The 27880-nt window shown below is 38.1% G+C and overlaps 3 protein-coding genes across 3 annotated transcripts; 1 reads left to right on the top strand and 2 right to left on the bottom strand.

The window, feature by feature from the left end:
* Positions 1 to 596: 596 nt before the first annotated feature.
* Positions 597 to 3407, bottom strand: nkx3.3 (NK3 homeobox 3). The gene is made up of 2 exons (XM_079473285.1): positions 2889 to 3407; positions 597 to 2466 (listed from the first exon to the last, which is right to left on the bottom strand). The coding sequence occupies exons 1-2, from the start codon at positions 3166 to 3168 to the stop codon at positions 2009 to 2011; spliced, it is 738 nt and encodes a 245-aa protein (XP_079329411.1). The 5' UTR covers positions 3169 to 3407; the 3' UTR covers positions 597 to 2008.
* A 6093-nt stretch (positions 3408 to 9500) lies between these two features.
* nkx2.3 (NK2 homeobox 3) lies at positions 9501 to 11949 on the bottom strand. The gene is made up of 3 exons (XM_079473766.1): positions 11825 to 11949; positions 11367 to 11718; positions 9501 to 10879 (listed from the first exon to the last, which is right to left on the bottom strand). The coding sequence occupies exons 2-3, from the start codon at positions 11710 to 11712 to the stop codon at positions 10254 to 10256; spliced, it is 972 nt and encodes a 323-aa protein (XP_079329892.1). The 5' UTR covers positions 11713 to 11718; positions 11825 to 11949; the 3' UTR covers positions 9501 to 10253.
* Positions 11950 to 21317: 9368 nt separating this feature from the next.
* On the top strand, positions 21318 to 27632 carry got1 (glutamic-oxaloacetic transaminase 1, soluble). Its single transcript, XM_079473498.1, has 9 exons — positions 21318 to 21549; positions 23393 to 23574; positions 23794 to 23917; positions 24062 to 24174; positions 24410 to 24514; positions 25439 to 25589; positions 25678 to 25843; positions 25922 to 26064; positions 26362 to 27632. The coding sequence occupies exons 1-9, from the start codon at positions 21441 to 21443 to the stop codon at positions 26499 to 26501; spliced, it is 1233 nt and encodes a 410-aa protein (XP_079329624.1). The 5' UTR covers positions 21318 to 21440; the 3' UTR covers positions 26502 to 27632.
* Positions 27633 to 27880: the final 248 nt, after the last annotated feature.

Raw genomic sequence — 27880 nt, 5'->3', positions numbered from 1 at the left:
ACAATAATACACTGTTTGTAACCAAGATTTCATCCATTGAATCTGTATTAAAACATGCTGCTGTTGATGCAGGTTCAGGAGGGTCCGGTTGCAGATGGATGCTGTGTTTTAGCGATACTGAATCGTCTTTCTCTTGCCTTCATGAGGGTGTTGTCTCCTAAAGCACACATGATTAATGTATTCTGGGCTTTAGCCAGGTTCTGTTGTGCAACATAGACATGGTCTATTGACATTATCTGAATCATGCAGATATCACTAGAGGGCTGCTTCATCTCTTGAGAACTGCTTTATGTTGCTTTATGATTGTTGAAATTGAATTATAGTTTTCTGCTTGAACATTTTATCATGATAAACTGCTGTCTAACTTGTGGAGATATGTCGAGGAAGCACAGTCACGTGAAACAACGCTCATCTCATCGTTTAGATAAACAACCTTGCCAGAAACATCACAGATATTATTTTGATTACAAATAGACATAAATAGGCTTATCATTATAAGTTTTGTAAATAAAATACTTATTTTATGCTTCTGAATATCCAAATGTTAACATATTTAACTTGGAAAATGGTCGGCAGATTATTTTCTACGGCAGATTAGGTTTTTATTCAAGACTTTATTTATCTTCACTCTTCAGTTTACAAAATATTCAATATTTTAATATTTTAGAGGTGTAAGCCTTGAAAGAAAAAGAAAGTTATGTAATGTCCATCTGGGTTGTTGTTTTTTTAGTTGGTGAATAATCACTTATAAACATGTTTTTCATGCTGTTCCTTATGTAAATGTGATTTCATTTGTCAACTGCTCCGGCCTCCTTCCTTAAACACAAGAGGACAGACTATTCAAAGCAGACAACTCGACATTGTTGTTCCTCATGGAAATGAACAACTTAGACTTTAGTCTTGGATGAGAGGGCATAGAGAGGGCAGATTTAAGATCATTTGCTCACTTGGTATTGACTGTTAAACTTATTATCCCAGAATAACTGGGTCCATGGTAAATAAACGTTTTATTACATAAATATAAAAGCAGTCCATTGATACGACCTCAAAATAAGATTGTGTTTAATGTGTCTTGTCCCTGAAGGTATTTCAATTGGTTTTTATGTACATAAACTCCTGTCAACAGTCTTTTCGATCACAGTTTCCTCTAAAATGATTGCCCTACAGTCATTAATTTAACTACATCATGTTAACAAACACCCTTTAAGATTTTTACTATTGCGGTTAGCTTTTCTCACACGTACCACATTTTTTTCTGTTTGCTCTACAACCTTTATTGAACCTGTATTCTTACCACCCGCGCTTTTGAGACCGAATATTCCTTAGACAATGAAACGAAACAGTGGGTTGCTGACCCATTTTAAGACATTTCAAGACAATTCCATTGTAGGCTGTTTTACAGTACACAAAATATTTGTGTTAAACGTTCCTGTTGATGGACATAAAGGAAAGCTTGAAGCAAGAACAAAGCCTAACAAAGTAAACCTTTCCAAACTGGACACACTCAAATCATATACACAGGCCTTAAAAAACTGATGTGGCACTTTTACGTTTAAAGTGTATGAATTGCATTGGATGATATTTTAACAAAAACAACTCCATGGACTTCATACTTCCACTGAAGCTTACCTTAGGAACAACTTGTTTAAAGTAAACCCAAACATGTCTAAGAAATAAGAAACTAGTCCTGTATCAATTGTTTTGCCAATGACAGTCTTTGGTTTGGTATTTTGTTATGTAATGCAATGTTATATTTACAATTTTAAGTGTACTTGGCTCAAGCTAGATCATCTTTCATACTTTTATGGCCATTGTACACCGTTAAAAAACAAGAAATGTTGTGAATGTTTCATCTTTGGCTTAATCGTCTCAGTGCATCACATTGTGTCCTTCTCTGTATGCTTCTTTGGATACGATCAGTATTTATAATCCTGTTGGCAGAATAAGATTTTGTTTGCGTTGTTCTTCATAAACGCACTTTGGCTGTATTGTACATAACTCCAGTAATTCAGTACAAGCCACCACTTAAAGTGTTTCCTGAGGTCCAAGGCTGAAAGCAGAACATATACGGATAGTAAGGGAATGATGGGTGTAAGGGATTAACAGGCGCACTGAGCAGTTCCTCGGCGCTGTATTGCCTCTGGTCGTTGTTCACAAGCACCTTCACCGCCACTCTCTTCGCAAGGGTTGTCGTGGGAGTTGTTGCAAGCTCGGCCGCCATTTGTCGCCGTTTGGTTTTGTATCTCCTGTTCTGGAACCATATTTTCACCTGCGTCTCGGTCAGTTTGAGGGCTCCTGCCAGGTCCGCGCGTTCTGGTCCGGACAGGTAGCGCTGGAGGTGAAAGCGCCTCTCCAGCTCGAACACCTGCGCGTGGGAGAAGGCGGCACGGGACCTTTTCTTACTCGATTTGGAATTATTGTCCCCGAAGTTACAGCTCTGGGACTTCTCTCGATCAATGTCGTGATCTGCATAAATGGACAAAGCGTGGGTAAGGCCATTCGAGGGAATTGCGCACAGAATTGTATTTGCAGCAGTGGTGCTGTTATTAAAATAATAAACTCACAATTGTAAGGCTACAATATCAATAAAATATACGCAGTGTATTTTTCAAAATACAATATACATATCAATGCATGCAATATAGCATTTTTAGCAAATTGCACTTATTTGGACTATAAACGAGACGTGTAGCATTTTTCTTATTTATTTGACAAATTCAAACGTCTCCCATAAAAGTACATGCATCACATTTTGCAATTCATCATTTGAAAATTATTATTTTATTGTGTATAGGCAGACTTTTCTAGGAAAGCTATTTTAATTTATGGTGTGCTTTAACCGCTTTTGCACATCAACAATTCTCTGTGTGGTTGTCCTAATGTCTCACCGTGTCGTCTTTCTAGTTGTGATGTGTCTTCCCCTGTTGATTCTTCCTCGCATGAATGCTGGTCCGAGGATGATGATGAGTCTAACACAAGCACGCAGGAAGAGATGCGCCTCTCTGCGCTCTCGGCTCGCACCGACAGAGATGAACCGGAGCAGTCCTGTGCCTCTCTGTCCCCGTTCGCCCGTTCATCTGCGTCCTCATCAAGATAGGTATTTCTCTCGGATGCACTTCCTTGGTTTAATATGTTATGAATTGAAAAGGAGGTACATTTATTCGCCATTTAAAACATTTACGTAACCTTCTGGTCTTGGGTTGCCTGAACTGTTTCTCTTCTATGGCGTTCTATCTGGCAATCTTCTGTTTTTTCATGTCGATGAATTAGTCCACGGTGTATTGGTCGTCGTCTTTAATTGGGGAAACGCGTCTGCTGACCTAATCAACGAGCAAAATGTCAGAAACTGTCATGTGCGCATCAGTTTCCTCTCTTTCCTTTCCAAACGCGATACCAATGAGCTGTCTGGAGAGCTTTGCTCCGCCCTCGGATTCCTTTAGCCACTAGATGACGATGGAAAACCCATCGAAATTTGTTTACTTTAAAGTGTAGTATTAGTTGTAATTTTTAAGTTTATTTGGACATGTATATATTTTTATAAATAATATAAACTGTATATTTACACAGTGGCATGGTCATATAGTTTGAAAGGCAACGTTGGCAGTGTGTGGATAAAGATTTAACAAAGACACTAATCCCCAAAATACTATTATTTTGGAAGCAGGGTTTTATCCTGTTCATGATCATTGTTTATGTGTTCAATTTGTGATATTCTTATTTTTGTTCTTATTCAGCTGCACTAATGTTGTTAAAATGTTGTTCTTGCTATTCATGTTTCAAATGCCTGCATACCTTACAGATCCATTACCTTACAGATTGTTAATACCGATTTAAGAATTACGTTGGCTGAAGCAACAGAAGTCAAAATGAAAAACTTCACAACTCTGTACATATTTTTTTCTTTCCCACAGAGAATAACGCAAATTCTTTCCATTATTATTAAGCCTGGATTATGCGTTTGTGTAAGGTCTTCCTGCATGTACCGGCGAGTTTTTTTCATAATTCAAAGTATTTAATATCTATTATAATAAGCCCAACAAGTGTTTAACGTCGCAAAAGACAAGCAAATTTATTTTTGCTGTCCTTTGTTCCAGCTGCTTTACGGTTGTAATTTATTCAAAATGATTTGATTTCCAGATAGGTAGATGCTTTAAAAATGTTAAGTCTATAGATACGTTTGCTTCAATTGTTCTTAGTTTATCCTGAAACACATTCTGTCTTTGAAATAATATTATAATGTATAAACCATTTTGCCAGAAATGTAGACGTTTTTTTATGTGTGCACCGCATTGATGATATCCATATTTATTAAGCAGACTAATTTTGTAAAGCTTATTCCATTTAACAGGGCTTTTCATTTCAAGTGTTTTAATTGTATTAAATAAAGTAACCGTCGTTATTTATAGTGGAATTTGCTTTATAAATTCAGGTATTTATGTTGTTATTATATTTTTATAAAATATATTTATTTTCAAAATGTTAAATATTTATTAGCTACATTTCCATTTGTATTCTTAGATAAAGCCTATTCCAGTGTTTCTCAAAAGGCCCTCTGTGTAGAGTGCCCCCCAAATAAACACATAATATTAAAATTAGAATTTTAATTAAACCAAAAACAAATTATTTTAAACAATGCTGTAACATTTTCGTTGGCTGTCTTATTTTTCTGATGTTTGTATAAAATGTATAATGAATTTCTATATTCTCAGTTTCAGAACCACTGGCCATTCAATACCAAAGTCCTCTTTTGGGAAGCATTATTGCAAACCAATTGCAGTTACATTGAATCGACTTTGATGTTTAAATTAATCCTCTGTAGTATAATATTCATAATACGTACACGAGTGCACTTGAGACATCTTGCAGGCCGTGAGAGCAAAACGCAATGTCACAGCATGTTTTTTTTTTGAGAGCTCTCAGCCCCCTCTCTCTCTCTCTCTCTCTCTCTCTCTCTCTCTTCCTCTCTTCCTGTGAGGGCTGGGTGTAACGAAGGTAAAGATGTTTCTTTAAATATGTGGAGCTTCGTTGCCTCACAGGACAAATAAAACCCCAGTTTCTTGCATATGATACGTCAAAGCCATTTTGCGCCTCAAACTCTGGTCGGTGTAATTTTAAGAAATACGATTGTAGCGCCGCCACGTGGCATTCCAACTGCATGTGCGGGTTCTAAGTAAACCTTGCATCTCGGTTTATTCAAATGACTGAATTGAAAAGAAGTTTACTCCAGCTATAGATGTATAACGAATGGCCTCCCCCTAAAATTTTTATTCCAGCGTTGTTGTATTTGGTTTTATACTGTATCTGTGGAAATTAGCATTTGTGACCCCAAAATTAGGTATTTCTTTAATGAAAAATGTGATAAATGTGAACATTGTGATAAAAGACATTTCTGGTATAGAGTGTACATCAATGCTTCATAATTTTGGTGCTGTAGCAGCAGTACCCCGAACAATTTTTATGTATCTCTGAAACAATTCAGGTTTATGAGATAAATTGTTCTTATAAGGACGTTCGACGATAAGAACTTTAAAGTTAATCATTCTTTAATGGCATTGCTCTGAAGAACCCTTTGCACCTGTTTTTTTGAGAATGTTGCTGTTACTTTGTCAATACAATTATTTACAAATCTTAAAGAACTTAAAACATGAACTTAATCTTAAAAACAAATGAATGTGGGTAAAACATGGAATTAGCTTCCACTGCTATGCAGATGATACTCAGCTATATATCTCATCAAGACCAGATGATTCCTCCCAGCTATCCAAATTGTGCATCAAAGATATAAAACATTGGATGAGTTGTAATTTCCTTCTTTAAAATTCTAATAAAACAGAAATATTACTTATCGGACCCAAGACAGGTAAACTGAATATTTCGGATTATAACCTGCAAGTTAAAGGATGTATTGTTACTCCAACAAATACAGTAAGAGATCTAGCCGTTATATTAGACAGCAACCTGTCATTTCGAAATCACATCTCAAATGTCACAAAAACAGCCTTTTTCCATTTTAGAAATGTTGCCAAATTACGAAATATTTTATGTGTTGCTGACGCAGAGAAGCTTATTCATGCGTTTGTGACCTCAAGACTTGACTACTGTAATGCGCTTCTTAGTGGGTTCTGCATCATCAATAAACAAACTACAGTTAGTTCAGAACGCAGCTGCCAGAGTTCTAACCAGGTCCAGAAAATACGATCACATAACCCCAATGTTATCAACCCTTCACTGGCTACCCATTAAATATCGTATTGACGTAAATTCTTTTAATCACTTATAAAGCCTTAAAGGGTTTAGCCCCTACCTACATAACAGAGCTTCTATCACACTACAAGCCATCACGCTCTCTAAGATCTCAAACTCAGGACTTTTGATAACACCTAGAATAACTAAATCACCCAAAGGGGGTCGAGCTTTCTCATACGTAGCACCTAAACTCTGGAATAACCTTCCTGATACTATTCGAGGCTCAGACACACTCACCCAATTTAAATCTAGATTAAAAACGCATCTTTTCAGCCAACCATTCACTTAATGCAAAATATGCTAAATAAACCACCAGGAGATGCTGACATTAGATATTATTTACTAGAATAATTTAACTTGTTATATAAACACCATCTACTGTGTTTTCGCTTTTTTTGTGTTTTTTGGTTTTGTCTTCTTTTCCTTTTGTCTGCTTTGGAACAATGCAAATTGTGAAAAGCGCTGTATAAATAAAAATTCAATTGAATTGAATTGCATCACCAGAACCCACAATCTGGCCAATATTTCGTAAGGGGTTCTTCCATAGTTTGGCCTTCCATTATGGTCAACCAAATAACATTATCCTGCTGTTATTTATGGTGAGGTGGCCATATCACCATATTGGGAGATATGAAGTGTTATGTTATTTCATTCTGAACAAACAAAATAAGTACACCAGGTCATTTGCACAAGGCAAAATCATTGAACGGCAAATGCAGTGCGCAAAACTTTGATTTAGATTGTTTATGTGTTATGTGTAAATATTTAAACCTTTCTGCTCCGAAAAGATTAGGTCGGAAATCATAAAACCTTACTCCATTGGGAGTCTTGGAAGATATAAACAGCTATTTAGCGCCGGATGCGTGTTATGAACACCAGGGGGCGCGCGCCTTCTGACTCCCAGTGGAAAGAGACTGACGGTGTGAATTACATGTAGGATATCACGCAAAGCTTTGTTATAACCACCGTGGACTATTGTATTATTTGTAGATATTTATCACAGAGAATAGATTGCATCAGCATGATTAGTGAGTCCTTACCTGCAACGTCGCACTACACCTGTCTGCGTTTGAAGTTCAGGTTGCACTTTTGTGTTGTTTTAGAGGAGTTACATGGCAATAGTTTATGTGTGCATAAGCAAACATCATACAAATGCTGTGGTTTATGCTTTGGACGTGTACACATGTGTTCATCAAGGACTGGAGGTGTTTTCCGCAGTATTATTTTAATTGATCTCTATGTAGACCAAGCAGCCGAGATCCGTTCATCTTTGCTGTATCTTTGCGTAATCCATTTCACAACTGAAACCGAAACACAGTCCTTTGGGATAAAACTTTAAAACAATCACTTTTATAGCTAGGTAATTTTTTTTCGTTTACATTTATTGCTGCCTTGGCAATTCAGAAGCTGCGCAGCAGTGGCCTTATAGATTTGACCCGTGCTCTGTTGAAACAATTCTTCTGTTCACAGTTCACACTCCAACTTTTCCTTCCTTTTTATCTCTCTACAGATAACCAGTCCATGTATTTCTGAAATAATCCTGACCCACAATTATTTCTCGGTGCCAACTAACAACAATTTTAAGTCCAGTTTGTGTTACCAGCAAATGTTGATATTTCTAAAATTTCAAATAATTTCATAATACCTTTAAGGACATTTTAATGTTATCACATTCTTTTAGATTATTTGTAATAAAGAAGTAAATAAACATAATATTTGATGGGTCCAACGCTAGTGAAATCTGAGCACTATACGGCGCATGACGCTGTTTAGAGAAATCAGCCACACCCTCTCTTCTGATAGCCGACAAGAAATCCTCTCTATAGATTCATATCTTTGCAGTCCAGCACTCTCTATAGATTCATATCTCTGTATTCCAGCACCGGGTCCTGAGGCAACGCCGTCCTGTCGCCATCAGTATTTACATTGAGGTGTCTGGGGCACTTACCCTGACAGCAGGTATGTCCAACTGGCCTTACGGTGGCGAGGGGAGCTGTTCATCCCTTGCTATTAGTAAAGACCAACCCCGGTGACTGTGTGTTTACTTTTCTATTAATCTTCATTATAAGAATGTGAGCGCTGGGAAACGAGACAGGACTGAAGGATAAACTCGAGGCCGGCGGTGCGTAATGGCCTAACAGATCCACAGAATAAAACGATTTCACACGTGTTTTATTCCCTACAAAGCATTTCGTTTATTATTGTGTTATCACCATGAAACTTGTCTACAAAAATGGAAAATTCGGTAGGTAGCAATTTAAATCGAATAACGTAAATGAGCTAGACCCCACAAATGTATATATTTTTTTGCGAATTAACTTTTTGTTGTTAAAGCTATTTTAATTTGTCATTTACTGAGATATAAAATATTTTAATTCCCTTTTTACGCAAATTGTAAATTACGCAAATTAAGCTACTGCAAATTCAGGATCCTATTAAATTTTCTGAATGGTTTTCCCAAACAAACAAGTATAGCTTTGCGTAAAAAATGTAAGCATCTGGAGCTGTCAGGTGACCAAGTCCAAAGGTGCTGAACAAACAAACATTTTCCATTACATTCAAATTTCTTTCTACGAAACACTAAAATATAATTTTTACGTATACGACGTCTTGTCGAGTAGCTGAATTGTACCAATATTATTCAATAGGCCTGTACAAAAATGTATAATTTTGGTTCAATTAGACACGATTTTAAACATGTTATTGTTCCGATAGATACTTTTTTGGAATATCAGTATATGTGGATCACTGGGACACTGCAGTAGCAATATTCAATATGAAAATTAATGCAGACTATTTGAGCATGTTCTAACCTTCTGTTGGAGGAAGTTAAATCTGCTGCAGTTTTTTGTGAATTGAATGTCTTTATTTAAATATTGTATTATCGATGCTTATCGAAGTAAAATATGAATTATATAATAATAATAATAATAATAATAATAATGAATGTAAGATTCATTAATTATATATTTCATTTTAACAGCCAGGCCTATATTTATTTTATGAGTAACCAAAGTTTAAGTCCGTATGAATTCATGGTTCTGAAAATGAATATATGAAAGATTTACAATTACATTTTCGGAAACTTGTACCAATCAAGATACATGTAATTGGGGAAACACGACGCAAGATTTGTGTATGTTTCTTTAAGGTCTATCAGGAACTTAAACAGCTTTAGAAATTATTAAAATAATAAAAAATACGAAGGATTTTCGTAAAGGTGTGATGAAAAAATACACTCTTGGTACATCTTTAACAGGTAAAAGATTCGATACAGTTTATTTCGTAATCATCCTATCCTTTAAAATAGCATCGTGCCATCGAAAACCTCACGATATTAATGAAGCAGGCCTGATTCATACAAATGATGCGATGATTCATACCAACCGATTAATCATCGATTTATGTTAACTGTTTATTTTAAAGAGCAATTTTGGGGGTCTGCATTTGAAAAAGTGTTTTTACTCTCAAATTGATGTTTCAAAGTTTCAAAATACTTTAGCACGATGATTATAAAATAACGTTTTCTGTTTTTATTTCTGCAAGGTAGGGTTGCATGAAAGCACACACCACTGTCAATGTCCACAACAGTCTCAGGATTAAATGTTCATCACCATGTGCAATTAAGAAAGCAAATGTAGTAACACTGGTGCCAGTCTAAAGTTAGATCCACATAAATAGTCATGGTATGCATGTCCAAAAAAATGTGATCTAGAACACGTTGCATGTGTGGTAAATAAAACGGATGTTTGGCATTATACTGAGATAAATGTGCCGTAAACTGGTCTCAATTTGTTCATTTGCTGATTTTATTTGTATTCGTTCAGCCATCTTGAAAGGTTTGATAAAGGATATTCACAAAAGTCTATATACTGAAACGGTAGACTATACAGCGTATCCCTGCGCATCTTCTGAGTGATAAAACTTATAGGCCTATAAACATGGGTAACTGTCTTTTAATATTACCAAGCTGTCATTTATGTACAGTGAGAAGGGCTGTAATGTCTCTACCACGCACGAATACCCTGCAAAGTCCCTTGACAGGCCGACACAGGCGTCCCTTGTGATGTCTGGGGTTGGGAATATGTTCCGAGGTTGTTCAGACTCATACTCATCAATGCATTGGTAGATGTGTTGGTTGGAAGTGGCGGAAGGCTGGGATACGTACAGCTGTAAGGGTTTGTATACGCGGCGTTATTGTAAGATGAATAACCATTATAACTGTATGGACCAGGGTTCACAGCGTACGTGGCGTTGTAACTCTGTGATCCCGTTAAACACGGCTTGCCATCCCGGACCAGCACGGGCACGGCCACCCTCCTGGGTGGCGGCGGATGGTGGTGTCCTGCCATCTCCAGTGTTTTGTCTTGTCGCTGTCGCTTGCATTTATATCTACGGTTTTGAAACCAAATTTTGACCTGCGTCGATGTCAGTTTCAGGGTACTAGCCAAATGTTCTCTCTCGGGAGCCGATAAATAGCGCTGCTGCTTAAAGCGCCTCTCCAGCTCGAAGACCTGCGCCTGGCTGAAGAGAACCCGTGGCTTGCGTCGCGTCCTCTGCCGCTGCGCTCGCTCTGTGTCCGAGTGCGCGTCAGTCTCAAACTCCGGGGACCTTATGATGGCACCGCAGCTTTCTAGGATCCCAAACACAATACACACAGACTTAGTCGATCAGCTCCAACTTATTAATGTAAACATTTGCATGCATGATAAACAAATCCCTGTGCCGATGCGGTGAGTCTGAACAGGCCTTTATCCAAATGCAGTAATAACGTTAATGTGTCAAAGCCGTTAGGCTATAAAACCACAAACCACGCAGGATTCTACAATCAACTTTTTACAATTATAGTTCAATAAGGTATTATTTGTTTGACTGGCCTAATGTGAGTTCTGAAAAGTCCTGCGTTTTTGTTTGTCAAGACTGTTGAAATTATATTTTTACATTAGGCCTACATTACGAAGTTTGATAGTTATGCTATGGTTCATGCTTGTATTTCATTTCATAATAAAATATACACAAATACAATTCTGCATTTTTTTACTTTCTTTCCTTCCCTATATAATTAATTCTCCCTGTCAGTTTAAAATGCCAAGTTTTAAAACGTAATACAAATCACCCACTTGTTTCATGGTCCTCAAGTTCATCTTCAAGTTTGGTTTCGACGTGTCCCAGTGCCGGATGGACGAACATGGGAGGTGAAAGGCTGCTCTCCACTAAGCTATCCTGCATGGAGAAGGAGTTCAGAAAAGACATCTTGTCTTCGCCGTCTGAGAAGCCGGGGCTGTCTCCACCTCCGAGAAAACTGGATGGAGGTGCCTGAAATCTCTCCTGCTGTTCCGGGTGAAGCTGTGCGTGGTATTGCGCTGGATGCAGAGACTGAAGGTGAGACTGGCGGGATTGCTGTTCCGATTTCAGTATATCCTTCACAGAAAACGGCGTTGATGTAACCGGGCTCGGAAGCATCATCAGGCGCTGTTGAATTACATCTATAATATTATTCCTGATTCAACTGGCAGCCTCTGACACTAAGCCTTGTTGAACAATTGTTTAGATAATCAACAATTTCGTGTAAACATACCTAAATGTGTCGATTAATCTCCCATTTTGTCATGGCCGGTTGATTTGCATGCGGAGAAGTGTACTGCCACTCGTCGGTGTGAAACGGGTGTGTGTTTTCCTTGGACTCCGGCAGCACAAGGCAGTTCTTCTGCACGGTGATGTCACGTTACCGGGGCGGGATGTACGAGCCTACCCACAATCCGCAGAGGAAGCGCATGCAACCTCACACCAACAGAACACTGAATATTATACTGTACTTTCTTAATAGCGTTATTCCAAACCATTAAAATTATGGATATACTGATTTGTAAAATTCTGAAAATCTCTATGGAAGTATGGAAACAATATACTATTGCATGTAAAGGTTATTAGTAGCCATACAAGTTACAATATTTAGTTATCTAAATAACTATTTCTTTAATAAAACCATTTCCCACTATAAATAAAAATGTTCTTTGCATCTTGCAGATTTTAATGCAACCCTTAAGCCCCACGGAGAACCTTTTAAGAACCTTTATTTTTCTAATCTGATGGACTTGATATTTAATGCGCACTAACCCAAGAATAAATATTACATTGAGTAGCTTATTAAAGTGTGTATCGTTTTTAAATGACTCGCGTTACGTTTACGTGTGTTTAATGTAATCCAATAAACAATTAAGCTATTTTAGAACAAGTATATTATGTATATAAGATTACATCACGATATGATTTCTTAAAGCTTTCGAAGTTTTGGCTGTGAGATTTCACAAGAGTGGACGCTTAACCCTGCTCGTGCTATTATCCCATTTAGAGCTGACCTGCACCACACACGTACTTGTATCTGCTATTAGACAGTCAAACAGGATATAAAACAGCTGCGGTCATTTGTAAATTATAGCACGCGAATTTCAACATATCTTTTTGCATTTGTTTGTGTGCGTAAAACAGACCAATTGTGTAGAGGTACAATATGTGCGACTGCGTGCGAGGTAGGCCTTAAATTATTTTTTGCAAAAAGATTAACTTTTAATGTTTCATTTTAATCTGGCCCACTTCCTTTCGGTGATTTGTTATAATATGTAAAAGAAAAAGTGTTTAGTAACAAGTGTTGTTCGATTTTATGCCTGACACTTGTTTAAACTTTCAAATAGATATTTCTTTCTTCTTTTAAAATTAAAATCATGGTCAATTAAAAACTAATATCACTTTAATGTTTCATTTTAATGTGGGGTTTAATAAGATTAAACTTTTAATCGTCCAGATAAAATTATTTAAAAAAAAAGAATTGCCGTCGAATGGCTTATTTAAACATTTTTTTAAATAACGTGGTCGTTTTTACGTTGTTTCTTATATTTGTGTAACCAACGTTTTGTTTAAGTATTAGCCTATTTATTTGTTACATACGAGAGACATTTCACTACTTTGCAGTTATCCAAATGATCCAAATAAACGCGATTGTCCACCAGAAACAACAGTTCTGTTAACGTATACTTTATTGTAGCCTTTGTTAAATATTGATTCAATTTTCCTGTATTTCATCTCAGGTATCGATCACTTGTGAGGTGCATGGGCGCGCAGGAAACCTGTTTGAGAGCGCAATGATGCGCAACGGTGTCTCTCTGGGCTCCTGCTCCGGCGCCAGAGACAAAAGCCTGTCAGAGACTAACAAGAAGGTAAAAGAAAAGGAAAGAGAGACGAGATTATCTCATCCGTTAGCCATCAACAGTGCTGTTTAGATCAGCTTTGTGTACACCAGTCCCAAGACTAATGGCTCAGAAGGAAAGTCGGAGGGGTTCTAGATTATCTCGTAAAAGGAGAATGGCAAGGTACTTAATTTTCATGGTATTTGTTAGGATTTGACCAGTAATCGGGGCTTTGATTTATTTCAATGAAGATTTTACAATGATATCATATCTCTGTTGTTGGACATTGGGGAGTAGGTCATATACATACTGTTAAGCAAATGATTGGTATTCACACAGCAGTGGGCCTGACCGAGTACGAATGTTGTATTGGTGTGATTTATTGCAGGTTCGTGAAAAGCTTAGACTACCACCTTTTTATCTGCACCACTTATCGGTTTGAGTCACGGTTTCCATAGATCATGATAATTCCACGTGTGCTGACAAAATGACAAAGTGGATCAACTCCACAGCTTTCACTGAACTAAATGGCAAGACTCATGCTGCGCTAAATAACCATAATTCCCCATCCTTCACCGCACAGCAGCAGAGAATGAATCGAATCAAAATATTGCAATACAGGCCTATAGTAATTTGCTATCAGCCGGAGATGAATTTCAATGCACTGTTTAGATATGACCAAAGGAGCTGTGGATAGCCGAATGTCTGACCAAAGAATTTGGACGCGGTCGCGTGTTTTTATCTGATCAGTGGTGATCTTTGCCCCACACACGACTAAAGTGTGTGAGTGTTTTGTCTGGTTAATAGCACCATTAGGATGAGGAGAGTCTCAGTCAACCATGAAGCTAAGCTGGCCGTGAAGGGCGCATGTCTGCACAGGACTCTCCTGTGAGATCTCCAGTATCCTGATGTATTGACATTTTGATGATATCAGTGCCAGAAAATAACAATAAACTTGCTCCCGAAACTCTTCCGCTCGCTTTACTTCGCTTCTGCATGTAGAGATGCAACCTGTCGTTGTTGTCATAGCTCGTAAGGACATGAGGCAATTAGAAATACATTTGTCCAAAAGAATAGTTGATTTTACGAATGAATTACGCACGCAGTTTTTCCTGTTTCGGTTTGGAAAACATTTTGGTAGAAGAAAAGATGAAAAATAATTTTTGAATAAAAGAAAAAAAATCGAATCAAAATAAATTCAGGGCAAACAAAGTACAGCAAAATCGAAAAGAGAAACGTTTTCATCTCTCCTGTTTAATTGCGACTGAATACGTATTTTAAGCCTTTAACAGTGAATGTACATTGTTGACGTCTCAAAACCTAAAATCCTTTTGATGCAACTAATCGTGACTAACTGCCTCAAATAGTATTTAGCTAATTTTATCTGTCTCTATATCATACAATCATATTAAATTAAATGATTCTTGAGGCACGTGTCTTTATGATGAACGCTGTTTTTGACCTTTACATAGGCTACAACTGCAGATTTACTCGTGTAAGATTAGCGTGTTTATTTTTGGTCACTTTACCATTAAGAATTCTATATTTTCATATTACATTTCTGAACATTTCTTTAAAGGTTAAGGTTTCTATTTGATCCCTGCTTTGATATATTAGTAGCCTGAATATTTTTTTTGTGTTATGATTTCTATTTTCTTTCGACCTTTTCATAACCAATAAAATTATTTCAGTACTGTTTTGTAAGAAATGGATTGCCTTTTATTCCAAAATCAGTTTTTCGACTTTTTCAAATCCCAACACGTCTGAAAACACGGCATTTTATTTATTGTAACTAGAACAGCAAAATCTTAAAAACAACATGTTATCTTAAATTTACGCAAAATGTAAACTGAGAAAAAAAGTATTTTAGCATAATCACAACTCTTTTATTCGGACATTTTCGCTATAGATTTATAGCCCCGGGTTCTTTGCAGTACCCCCAAATACTGAGAAAGTAAAATGATTGCGTGCCTATGCCAGTCCAAAAAAAAAGAAAAAAGATTTTAGTCTATGTTTATGTGAAGGAAGAGCCTGTTTCCTGGACCTATAACAAAACCCAGGCCTTAGCACCTTGACAGTGAGGCGGTCAGCAGAGGGAGGGAGAGGCCAATAGATCATCTTCATTTGGACACTGACTGCAGTTACAACTGCAAAAGACTAGAAATGGGTCAAGGTCTGTGTCTTTTCTGATCATCCAATACCCATTCACATTACAGCATTCTGTGCAAACTCAAGCACACTGACATATGAACGCCTGGACGCTGTTTAGGATCCTATTCCATGTCTATGAGAAAGGACTGAGTGACAGAACATGTAACTTACTCTTCCAGGTTTTCCTGGTTTTTCTTTCACACGCATTGTTTGTGAATTATGACCCCGGTTTTTCTTTCACACACAATGTTTATGAATGAAGACTAAAAAGAATATGTTTCATCATATAAATAATTACAACACAACATCACAGAATCTCTCAGCAGGTAACCCTGCAGCGACAACCCCTAGGATGAAGTTTCCTCGCGAGGTTCTCAGCGCGCCCAGAAAACCTTCAACATATACAGAACGCATATCTGAGGAGCTGCAGATCCTGTTAGGTCCCGGAAGGTGAGTCTTATCAGCTCCTGGTTTTAAACTGTGCGCCGTGCCAGGCCTTGAGACCTCGCCGGCACTATTGTGCATCTGACCCAGCCGTATGACTGATAGCCTTCTCTGTTTCTGCTTTAGACGGGGAGGAAAGGAGGAGACGAGGGGGCCTGTGCTGCAACACCAGACATTCCCTGTGACACCAGCAATTTGAGTTAGGGAGGTCTGGTCTGGAAGCCCGATGACGGAAGTCAGGCCAGAAGAAATCCATAGTGCTTGCTCGCCCCTCCTGGGACTAATAAATTAGACAGCTGCATTTTCCTCCGTGGCCTTAAACCCTGCAGGTGCGTGTTTGTATACATGTGAGCGTTTAGCCCGTAATGTGTGTGACCTATGCCGTGGGTAATACGGGCCGAGAGGAAGGCAGTAACCTAAATATTCTGCTGGTCTCCATTACAACAGACAGGGGTGATTAAGATACGGCATTGCAACACCAAGCTACCATTTAAAAGTGGGATGTGAAAGGCTAGATTTCCTCTTTTTTTGTCTAAACATTCCCTGGGCTGTGCCAGAGAGGCAAAAATAAAAGGGAAAGGTTGCTCCGAGTTCATCTGACCGCTGGTATGCGCACAGTTTACAAAGATTGTCATTCAAACAATAATACAATTAATTTTATACAGATTTATATGTTGTTCGTTGGTGGATGCACACCACATGACCTCCCATGAATAAACATGTTGCGAACGAGGAGGCCGTGTTACGCAGCGCAGCCAGTGTGGCGTCTCCCATCAAACTGACAATTTGTTTCTACTGAACCATGAGTTCCCATTCATTCAGTGTCGTAGCTGTAAATAAAAAGCAAGTTCATTTCTGCTTTTCTACGGTAATTCGAGGGCTCATTTTTGCCGGGATACGCACAACTTCTAAAAGTACAGTCCTGGGAATCCATAACATAAGAAAATGAGTCGATCAACAATTAATGATGATAATTGACTCGCACATCAAAACTGAAAAGACGCAGCTGTGATTTATTAACCTGAATGTATATATTTGCCTGACTTGTTATGCTTTTCAGCAAGAAGAAAAACAGCAGTGCCACATTATCGGTGTGGAGAATGAAAAGAGAAGATCTGAGAAGTATTCATAGCAGGCGTGTTAGAACTTGCCATATTCCACGGTGCTAAGCTGTCAGGCGCTGTGATAGCACTGGATTTCTTTCACTGCCTCTGCTATTTATTACAAAATAATGAGAAGTATTAAGGGTTCTATCTTTATAATCTCTGAGACCATAATTGATTGTGGTTTCTGGAAAATCTGCTTCTCAAACACGCGTGATCACACATTAGTGCAACATTTGTCAGTTCTACTAAAGCAAACAAGCATAATTGTGGTGCTGTTACTGTATATACAACAGATTTCACAACAAGAGCTGTTTTCATATAGTATATGTTTACAAGAAACAATATCCTGAGATTCTCACAGAGGCACTAAATCTGGTGACTAAAGTTGTAAATAAACGTTAATGGTAGACAGCTGCGTGGATCAGCTGCGTTTCTCCTGACAGTGTTTGTGGTAAAGTATGAATTAGGACAATGTTTGCCTGGTTCTTTTTGCTTGTGTTTATTTGTTCTTTTCAGTAAGATGTAAACCAGTTGGTAGCAGCATACTCATAGACATGAGGTTACTTCCTCCTATTGTTTAAAGCGGTCAGATCGAAAAGTAGACGGGGTCGCAACTGTAAGAAAAACCATCTGCTCAGCATGTAGACAATAACATGTTTGTATTTTGCCAATTGAAAGTAACAGAATTACTTGTTTTATCCTTCATTAAATAGGGCGTGACTTGTTTTCTCTGTACTAAACTATAATGGATTACTGCCTTTCCATGAGAAATGACATACTAATCGCACCCAAAGCACTTATGCATCTTCCATTCATACCGAGATGCAACACCCCCACCATCCCCCAATTACAGTATGTGGTTACATAGATGCTATAGATTTCAGTGCAGTCCATTGATATGTGATGGATATTTACGTTTACAGTTATGTACATACTTTACAAATCCACTTACATTGCATTCGTTTTTTGTGTTCCTCGGAATCAAACCTATGATCTTGGTGCTTCTATCTCCATGCTTTACCAGTTGCATTGTGTCCTTCGTTGTACCAATGTGTCCTTCGTGCCAACTTTTTCCTACCTTAATTTTTTATAGAGTAACTCATGATATTTAACCTGGCTTACTCACTGAGCTCCACCTAGTTGCTTTCTGTAGGTCTCTCGGTAATGTCCCTTCCACAGACGCATTCCACATAACGTAGCAGACGAAAACATGGTGGTCTTTCAGTCTAGTCCATCAAACAGAATGGACAAAACTGGCAACAGAAAACAAAATAACCCATGAGGAGTTTCAAACAGACCCTCAGTCAGCGAAGGCCGCTGACCCGTGGAAGAGAGGCGCAGTTACACGTGAGCAACACGAGAAAGGTCCCGCACTGGAATGTCTCTCTGTGTACATGTTTGGTACGAGTAGACGAATTTCCGTCACAGTCCGTGCTTGTTTTTGAAGTTTGGAAGGCGTCTCAGGTTCTATCTATTAGACATGTGTAAATGTTTTGTTTCTTTCATCAGAAACGGAGCCGATCATTATGGTTGCCGTTTGAATGATGCAGGCCACAATCTTTCTTGCTGATGTTACTGCAAAAATGCAATTTCACAAAGTTGTGTTGTTTGTTGGGCAGATTGTAAATGAGTGTTGACATTCTTTGATATGGTTTTAGATGACTTTCTGATGGAGGGCGAACGGCAAATTATTGTGTCATATGTTTCGGAGGTCTTCATTTCTATCCACACTCTCTCTCTCTCTCTCTCTCTCGCTCTGTCTATTTCTCCCTGTCTCTGTCTATCCCCAGGCCAACAAACTTTGTGCTGGAAGCTTCAAATCCCATAATTACAAAGCTGACAGTTAACACACAGGTAAGCTACCCTTACTGACTGGCAAGGAATGCAAACATCATCTACATGGAGCTAAGAAATGGGGTAGGTGGAGGTTATGATGCAGGTGCAGTTGTTACCCCTTCACATCTCCCGGGGGTTGCGGGGGCATACAGATTGACAGGCCGATTTACCTGCAAGAAAGCTGAGAAACGGGAACTGCATGTTTGTTTGATCAGCATCATCACATCTATTTGGCATGAGCGGTAAATGTGATGTCATGTTTAACTGGCATGTTGAGTATCAGAGAAATTGCATCAATAAGCTTTTTTACTATATAGATAAGAAACTGATTTGTTCATTTCTTAACACACTACACTTTTACAATTCTTGAAAAACAGGTTTTGCCCGTGTGTATGTGATTTGAGGTTGATAAGGTATCTGATGGTGTTGTCACTCATCACCATGACAGCAGTTTCATATCTATTTCAGGTTCATTTCTTTTACTAATAGCAGGTCAGAAAAACTAAAGGTATGATCTATTACGCTGGGAGGGAAACTTTTTAGACAGACCTGAGCCTGATTTTTTATCATCTGGATTTCAGTTAAATAAAATTTAAAATGTCTTCAAAATTCTTCAAAATTGTAGAACGAAAAAAAAAAACACAAATCAAAAAGATTTAAAGTCCCAGTGAAATTAAAAAAATTAAAATGCCTGTATTTTCATGAAATATATCAGTATTTTTTAAATAGTTTATCAATGTGGGTCATTCTCTTTTTAAAATTCGTTTGCCCTCTTAATCTTTAGTTGAAAATACACTTCCTTCCCTTTATGACTATCCATCTTATATGACGTATGTTAGACGGCTTGGCCGGAGCATCCGTTGACTCCTCCCCTTCCAACCAACTGTCAGTCTCCATTTAAAGACTTTTTAAAGACTAAAGCCACACCCACTCATTTCTCTCATTATAAATTCAATTTCACTCGGAAATATGTCAAAATAAGGAAGTTAAAACGATCGCAATTTCTGGTTCATGGAGATTAAAAAAACTTAGTTTCATTAAAAGGGTGAAGTTGTCAAAATAAGCTTGCATTTAGTCTGACATAGCATCATTTATTTTTAACAAAATAAGCAGTGGAGCAAAATCATTTTTAAATATTATAATATGTTATTTCATTCATTTTAAGACAAAGGATCTATTTAGGCCTTGTCGTTGTTTGTTTAATATTAATATAAATACATATATTTTCACATTTTTAAGAAAATTGGAAATAACAATTACTTGTAAACGTACTGTATCTTCTTTAAATAATGATCGTGTTTAGATAGACCACAAAACAAAGTGCAAGGAAGTTAATTTAGTCTTTTTATTTTTTGTACTTTTTCCTTTATTGGTACTTCATTACTTTGTTATATAACTATGGTATTAAATATTCATTTAGCCCACTATTTTAATTATCTTTACACATTTTTTACCCATATGCAAATGCCCTTTGACCTCCTCTAAATTAAAATCGTCTTCATTAATCTTGCACGAAAATATTTAGTTAAGCTTCAAAATACATGATGAGAAAGGCAAGTAATTATTGTCTAGTAATATAAATAATGAGAGTTTATGTTTTTCCTGAACTAAAAGCTTTACTAAAAGTCTTTTACGTTATAAACACTGCAGCAGACGAGTTTATGTTTTCCTCCTCCCCCACGGCCTTGATTTATATGACAACGAGATTTTCAACCGCTCATACGTGTTTTCTTAGTAGACCGCGGCTGCCACCTTGTGGTCATACTAGCATATGACATACAACATTTCATTCACCCCGCCTAGTGAGCTACATGGAAGTGATTTATACAAACTTGTTGATGATGACGTCATTGACTCCAATGCAAAGCATTTTCTGTTGATCATATATGAACACTTATAGAATTAACGTTAAAACATGGTTTATGTATTTGCCTCGAAAACACGCAGAGAGATCGCTGCTTCATTCTGATCTAAACGTGTCAAAATAACCTGGTTTTACAGCCTACTGCTATCATCATATTAAATTAAACAGGATATTACGAAACATTTGATAAGAGCAGAAAACAGCCATAAAATTGCACAATCGTAAACGAGATTCATAAGGACCACATTCAATCGTGGGTGTGAATGGAAGCGAAGCCGCCTATTGAAGGAAACGCAGCCCGCCCTCTCCTCTGTGTTATTGGTCACGACGGACGCCACTCAAACCTTTACAATTTCTCATTGGTTCCCGCACTGTCACCGAGCGCGTAGTGCGACGACACGGAGGCCTGACCTTCCAACACTAACAGATGATTGGCTAAATTTAAAGTCGATCACGAACTCATACTCTCCATTGGTTCATTTCGACACGCCTGTCCTCCATTGCTCAATATTCACATCTGAAGGTTAAAGTCAGCTAGTTTCCATCACGCTGTGCACCCGTCTCCTACCTTCCCGTTTCTTAAATTTACAGAAATATTAATAGAGTACTATGTCGATATTTGGTGAAGTCCCGGCGGCTGCCCCCGTCGCAGTGTTTAAACTGACAGCCGATTTCCGCGAGGATCAGAGTCCCAACAAGGTGAACCTGGGAGTCGGAGGTGAGAGATGTGCTTTTTATAAACATATATAAACACATATACGTATGTAACATTGTTTATATGCAGAGGTGTCTGCATAATGCATCATGTAAAACTTGTGCAGTGATCTAACGCCTATATTTTAAATGTGTACATTCCGTTTATTTGTATTGGATATCATTAGGTGTTTTTAGTAATTCTGAAATGATGATGAAGGGGACCACCGCAAGAGCATCTGTTTCCTGAAATCCGATAACACGACATTCTTCATGCACACTGGTCTGATGCGAAGCCATCCCGTTAAAAACAATACAAATGTGACCCTGGACAACAAAACCAGTGTTATGGGTCAATATTTCGAAATTGGGATTTTTACATCAACTGAAAGCTGAATAGTTAAGCTTTTTATTGATATATGGGGTGTTAAGATGGGACAATATCTGGTGGAGATACAAGAGTGTAAAACTCTGGAAGTAAAGGGTGCAAAAAATCTAAATATTGATAAAATCGCCTTTGAAGTTGTTAATCCGAGGCACTGTAGGAGGCCATCCACTCACAAAAATAAAGTTTTTATATATTTTGGGTTGAAAATGTACAAAATATCTTTATGGAACATGAACTTCACTTAATATCCTAATGATTTTTGGCATAAAAGAAAAATCTATAATTTTGACCCACACAATGTATTTTTGGCTTTTACTAAAAATGTTCCCGTGCTACTTAAGACTGGTTTTGTGATCCAGGGTCACAAATTATAACTGTTTCTATTACACATGTCATAATGAACCATCTACTGTTTAGCATTTAAAATATAGCAATTATATTAGCCTCATTTTAGCAGGGTTAAACGATGTACTTTTGGTGCTCATCTGCAATATAACATCCCACTGGTAGCTATTATAAAACAATGAAATGCATTATTATAATATCTGTCAAAGTTTTATCCGCAGGGAATGTTATGTTCAACTCACAACATAAAACACACGGTTTAAACTAAAGCAATGTCACATTCATCCTACAGTTCAAAAGTGAAAGCTGTCATTAAAGCAAAAAACTAATAATGTCATCATGTGCTTTTTATGTGTGATCTACGGAGATCTGTTTAGGGGTTCTTAATGTCTGTATGTCTGCCTGAAACCCTTTGATCTAATGATCCTGATTGTGCAAGCCTCTGGGTGCTTAGTGTCGCCTCTATTTAAGGTTATGCATCTATGTCAGGGTTTAAGTTACTCTTCCGGTATGGGTAGTTCCTAATGGTGATTGGTGATTTGAAATGCCGTTATCTGGAGATGAATAGGTTTTGTTATGTCAACAGTATTATTGTGTAGGAGTAGTTGTTATGTGTAGTACTTCCTGATCTGTGTTAGAGAGCTTGACCTGTGGGGATTCTGCAGGGATTATCTTTATCTTTTGCTTTTCCTGCACCCAGCAGACACAGCAGCTCGGGCTCTTCTGGTTTTGCTCCACGCTGTGAGGAAAAATCTGTAAAATCCCTGAGTCATGACTGTCGATGTTTTAAACGCCTCCTTCCTGTGTTGCGTTTTCAGTGTCATTGGAGGAGTCGTAATTCCTCTCGAGTAACCTTGTCCTTTAAAGACTGATGATTATGCCAAACATTGAAACATTGCATAATAAATACATTTTCAATCTAATACATGCAGTCAGGAATCTGCCCAGGATTATTTGTAAAATGTTTTAACGTCAACCTTTGCATCGGGACGTGATCAACACACAATTGTATCTACTAAACAGTGGTCTTTGGTAAAAGTTCACAGATTGTTATTAGACCCGGCTCAGATAAAAAAAGAGCGATTATGAAGCAACTGATATTGATTAGAAAGGAAAAAAACTTGCTTTTCTTTAGCCTACAGAACAGACGATAGTCAGCCCTGGGTTCTCCCCGTGGTAAGGAAAGTGGAGAAGATTATTGCTGAAGATCACAGTTTGAACCACGAGTACCTCCCCATCCTGGGCCTGCCAGAGTTCCGTTCCAGCGCTTCTAAGATCGCCCTGGGTGCTGACAGTCCTGCCATCATCGAGAACCGGGTTAGAAATTACATTAGTAGAAAGTCTGGTTTAATAACCTATTCTCTGTTATTTTCTAAGTTGATGCACTAAGTATGCTGTATGTTACACGCAGGGTCCAAAACTGACACTTGACAATCGTGACTTTAAATAAACATGTGTTTTTACTAGACCCTGGTTATACATGTTTTTCTGTTTAAGGACGACTCTCATGGAGAAATCTATGCTGTTTTATTGTAGGTAGGTGCTGTTCAGTGTTTGGGTGGTACAGGCGCTCTGAAGATCGCTGCAGAGTTTCTTCGCCGTTGGTACAACGGAACCGACAACACAAAAACTCCAGTTTATGTGTCTGCACCCACATGGGGTAAGAACAGGACCAAATACCCCACAGAAAACATTATATACAAGTCAATGTTATAATATGCGGCTGCTTACAGTTTATCGAACATAAACGTTAACTCCAAAAGTCTCCTGAGTATGCTAATTCAGTTATTTTGGTTTGTTTTAGAGAATCACAATGCGGTTTTTTCTAATGCTGGGTTTGAGGACATCCGTCCATACAAATATTGGGACGCTGAGAAGCGTGGACTGGATCTGGCTGGTTTGCTGGGTGACCTGGAGGTAAGCTGCAATCATTGCCAAAGCTCTCTGTGATTTGTTATTGATAAGTTATCTAAACCCTATGATGTGTAAAAGTGCCTGATATTAGTTACCATCGTCATCCCACGAAGTAACCTGCAACGGAAGCAGTTCTTGAATAATTGTTTTCATAATCACATGTCATTTGTTCAGGGGGTTGTAGCACAGGAATGAGTTATGGAAAATAAATATAACGTATACTGATATTTTCTGGTAGAGTGCACCGGATCACTCCATCTTTGTGCTGCATGCCTGCGCCCACAACCCCACCGGAACAGATCCCACCCATGACCAATGGAAGCAGATCGCTGACATCATGAAGGTGAGAGACCAAAAATAAAAAGCTGCTAAAGCTTTCCTGTAGCTCTGTGGTTAGAGCATGGCACAAGCAATGCCAAGGTCGTGGGTTCGATCCCAGGGCATTGCACATACTTAGAAACATAAAATGCATAGTATTATTCAAATGCATAGTATTATTCGCTTTGGATAAAAGCGTCTGCCAAATGCTACTTCAAATATTGAAGAGATGCTACAAATAATGGACCTTAAATTGCATGTCATGTAACCGGAAGACAGGATTTAAGCAAAACCTGCAATTGCAACCTCCTCTTGTATAAAAGTGCATTGTACAAATATGGATTAAACGTGCATAACTACACAAAGCCATCAATGTTTTTTTTATTATAATTGTCATAGTTAAACCGGACCCTGAATGCTCCTGAAAAGTTCACAAATTGAGGTGTGAATTGCTAGAACACATCCTTAAAGAGATGAAATTCTGTCTTCATTTGCCCTCAGGTAGATTCAAACTTGAATACATTTCTTTGTTCTGAGGAACACAGAGATAGAAATTTGGACATCATCCCCTACCATAGTACCATTGTTCTGTTGAACATAGATATTTAGAAGAATTGAGGAAAACAAAGGTTCTGGGGCACCTTTGACTTTCATAAAACTTTTACTATCATGGTAGTCAATGGTGTTCCAGACCTGAAAATTTAACAAAACTGTGTTCATCAGATCAAAGTCATTTATACAGGAATGAAATTTCATGTGGGTGAGTAAATCATGACAGAATTAAATGTTTCGGGCGAACTGTCCCTTTCATTTCTTTGAGTCAGTTTGAATGGCTTAAAACTAAAATGTTAATGGAGTTTTCATGATTTTCTTTTTATTCGATTGATTTGTTTGCAACCATGTTATCGACTTATTATCTTACTTCATCTACTGTTTTCTGTCTTTCCAGCGGAAGAATCTTTTTGCCTTCTTTGATTCAGCCTATCAGGGTTTCGCCTCAGGAAATTTAGATCAGGACGCATGGGCCGTTCGCTACTTCGTGTCCCAGGGGTTTGAATTGTTCTGTGCTCAGTCGTTCTCGAAGAACTTTGGGCTGTACAGTAAGTGACTTCAACAAACAGATGCCATATATATTACATCTGATGCTTTTTGATGTGTGCGTTTGACTTTTAATAATGACCCCCTTAGATGAGAGAGTGGGAAATCTGACTGTCGTAGCCAAGGACCAGGACAACCTAAACCGTGTCCTGTCTCAAATGGAGAAGATTGTGCGAATCACCTGGTCCAACCCTCCGTCCCAGGGTGCGCGCTTGGTCGCCATTACACTTAACAGCCCTGAGCTCTTTGCAGAATGGTAAATGTAAACCCATTTGATGTACAGTCATTTAATCTCTGGACAGGTATTATGAGATTCACCCACATTTTTGTACAGGAAGGACAATGTGAAGACCATGGCAGACAGGGTGCTATTGATGCGTGCTCAGCTGAAGGGCAAACTGAAGTCTCTAGGAACTCCAGGAACATGGGAGCACATCACCGAACAGATCGGCATGTTCAGCTTCACGGGACTCAACCGTAAGAACCGTCTTTTAGACATTTCACTTCCTGCATCTCTGTTCATTTATATCCGACCTGAGATCAGTTGGATTAAGAAAGTAGTTTTGTAAAAAAGGTTAAAATACTTGTTTTAAAGGAGCAATGTTTAGCTGCCTCTAGTGGTGAGGTTGCAAATAGCAACTGTTTGGTGTCCTCTGAAGGCATAGTTATGTATATTTTGCATTTCTGTCAATTGATCCTCCAAAAAACTACACACTGGACATTTAAGTTTACATACAAATGTACTACATAATTTTACATTTTGTTGTTTTACAGCTAAGCAAGTGGAGTATATGATCAAAGAAAAGCACATTTACCTTATGGCAAGCGGGCGCATCAACATGTGCGGCCTCACCTCCAAAAACATCGACTATGTGGCCGAGTCTATTCATGAGGCCATCACCAGAGTCCAATAAGCACCTCTACAACACTTCCTGTGTGTGTGTGTGTGTGTCCACAGAAACAGACGCACCTAGACACACACACACCTTCACGAGCTTTTGCTGGTCTAATTTCTCTGTAGAAGTTCAACATCCTGTTTTAACACTTTTATTCTTAAAAGTCCCAGAAAAGTTAGACAGTTCCTTGCGCTTTATTCCCACTGTATGTTTTTCAGAAGAGAGTATGTCGAAATATTCTCTGTAGTGTTCATTTGACATCTTGTTTGTATGATAAAGCCCTTCATGAAGATGTTTTCAATCAAATGACTAAATAGGAAGGTCCATCGTGTTTGCGAGATTTTGTGCTATTCCATAGATCCATTTCAAGCAGTTATATTTGACATAATGTTATCACATTGACGTGTCAGAGCTGTTGCAAAGATAAAGCGGAATTGCCCAGGTCTTATCTATTTCTCGTATCATGTTTTTGAAGGTGTAATTGTGTAAAGAGCACAACTGAAGGATAATGTTTAAAACTTCATGTGTACGGATACGCTTTTGAACTTGAATGACCAGGGGCATTAAACTGTATTGTTGTTAATTCTGGCATGATTAATGTTCTCTGGTGTTTTCGCCTTAAATTATTAAAAGCAACATTTTACCCTGAAATCAAGTTTTGTTTAAACCTACATTCGTTTGTCACCTCAAATAACTGCTTGGTGAGCCAATACGTCAATATCCCATCAAACATTGTCACATCTATTTGATTTCACTACAGTTGAGATGGATAATATTTTTAAGCAGTGTTTTGAAAAAAGCTTTATGGGATGTGACTTATGAAAGCTGTTGATACAAGGCACTGAATTACACAGAAAAGGGATTTGGATTAAATGTTCATCTTTGATTTGTAATGGAAATCCTGGTATGAAGACCTCAGGCATTGCTTTGCACTTTATTTTTGTGTCGGCTGTTTCTTGTCCCTCTTTTTTTTATCCGCTGTGTATGTGATCAGACTCATTGATACACTGCTGTGTCTATTGAATAGTGCGACTATACAGTCACTCTCCTCTCTACTCTCGCCAAATCAAACCTGCAAGAATACAAAGCTCTATGTGCACAACAAACGAAATGCTTAACAAAGTGCATGGAAATAAATTTTAAACATGTAATCTGTCCTTGCTTTTTTACATGATGCATTAACACCCCCTTGAGCCCATGGAAGACCCTTTTTAACACGCTTCACGATGAGCATTTTCAAGGCATGTGTTCTGCCTCAAAATAACAGCAAGCAAAAGTTATCCTCCTGAAATAGCCAAGCAGTTGTAAGACCTCAGTCACATTTATCTCATGCAACTGAAATGAATTTATGACTTATTTTGTAGATATTTATAAGGCGCAATGTTTAACAAAACCCA

Source organism: Barbatula barbatula (genome assembly GCF_947034865.1).
Source record: "Barbatula barbatula genome assembly, chromosome: 14".
Lineage (NCBI taxonomy): Eukaryota > Metazoa > Chordata > Actinopteri > Cypriniformes > Nemacheilidae > Barbatula > Barbatula barbatula.
The sequence above is the reverse complement of the archived record's forward strand: the minus strand, read 5'-3'. Positions and strand labels throughout refer to the sequence as shown.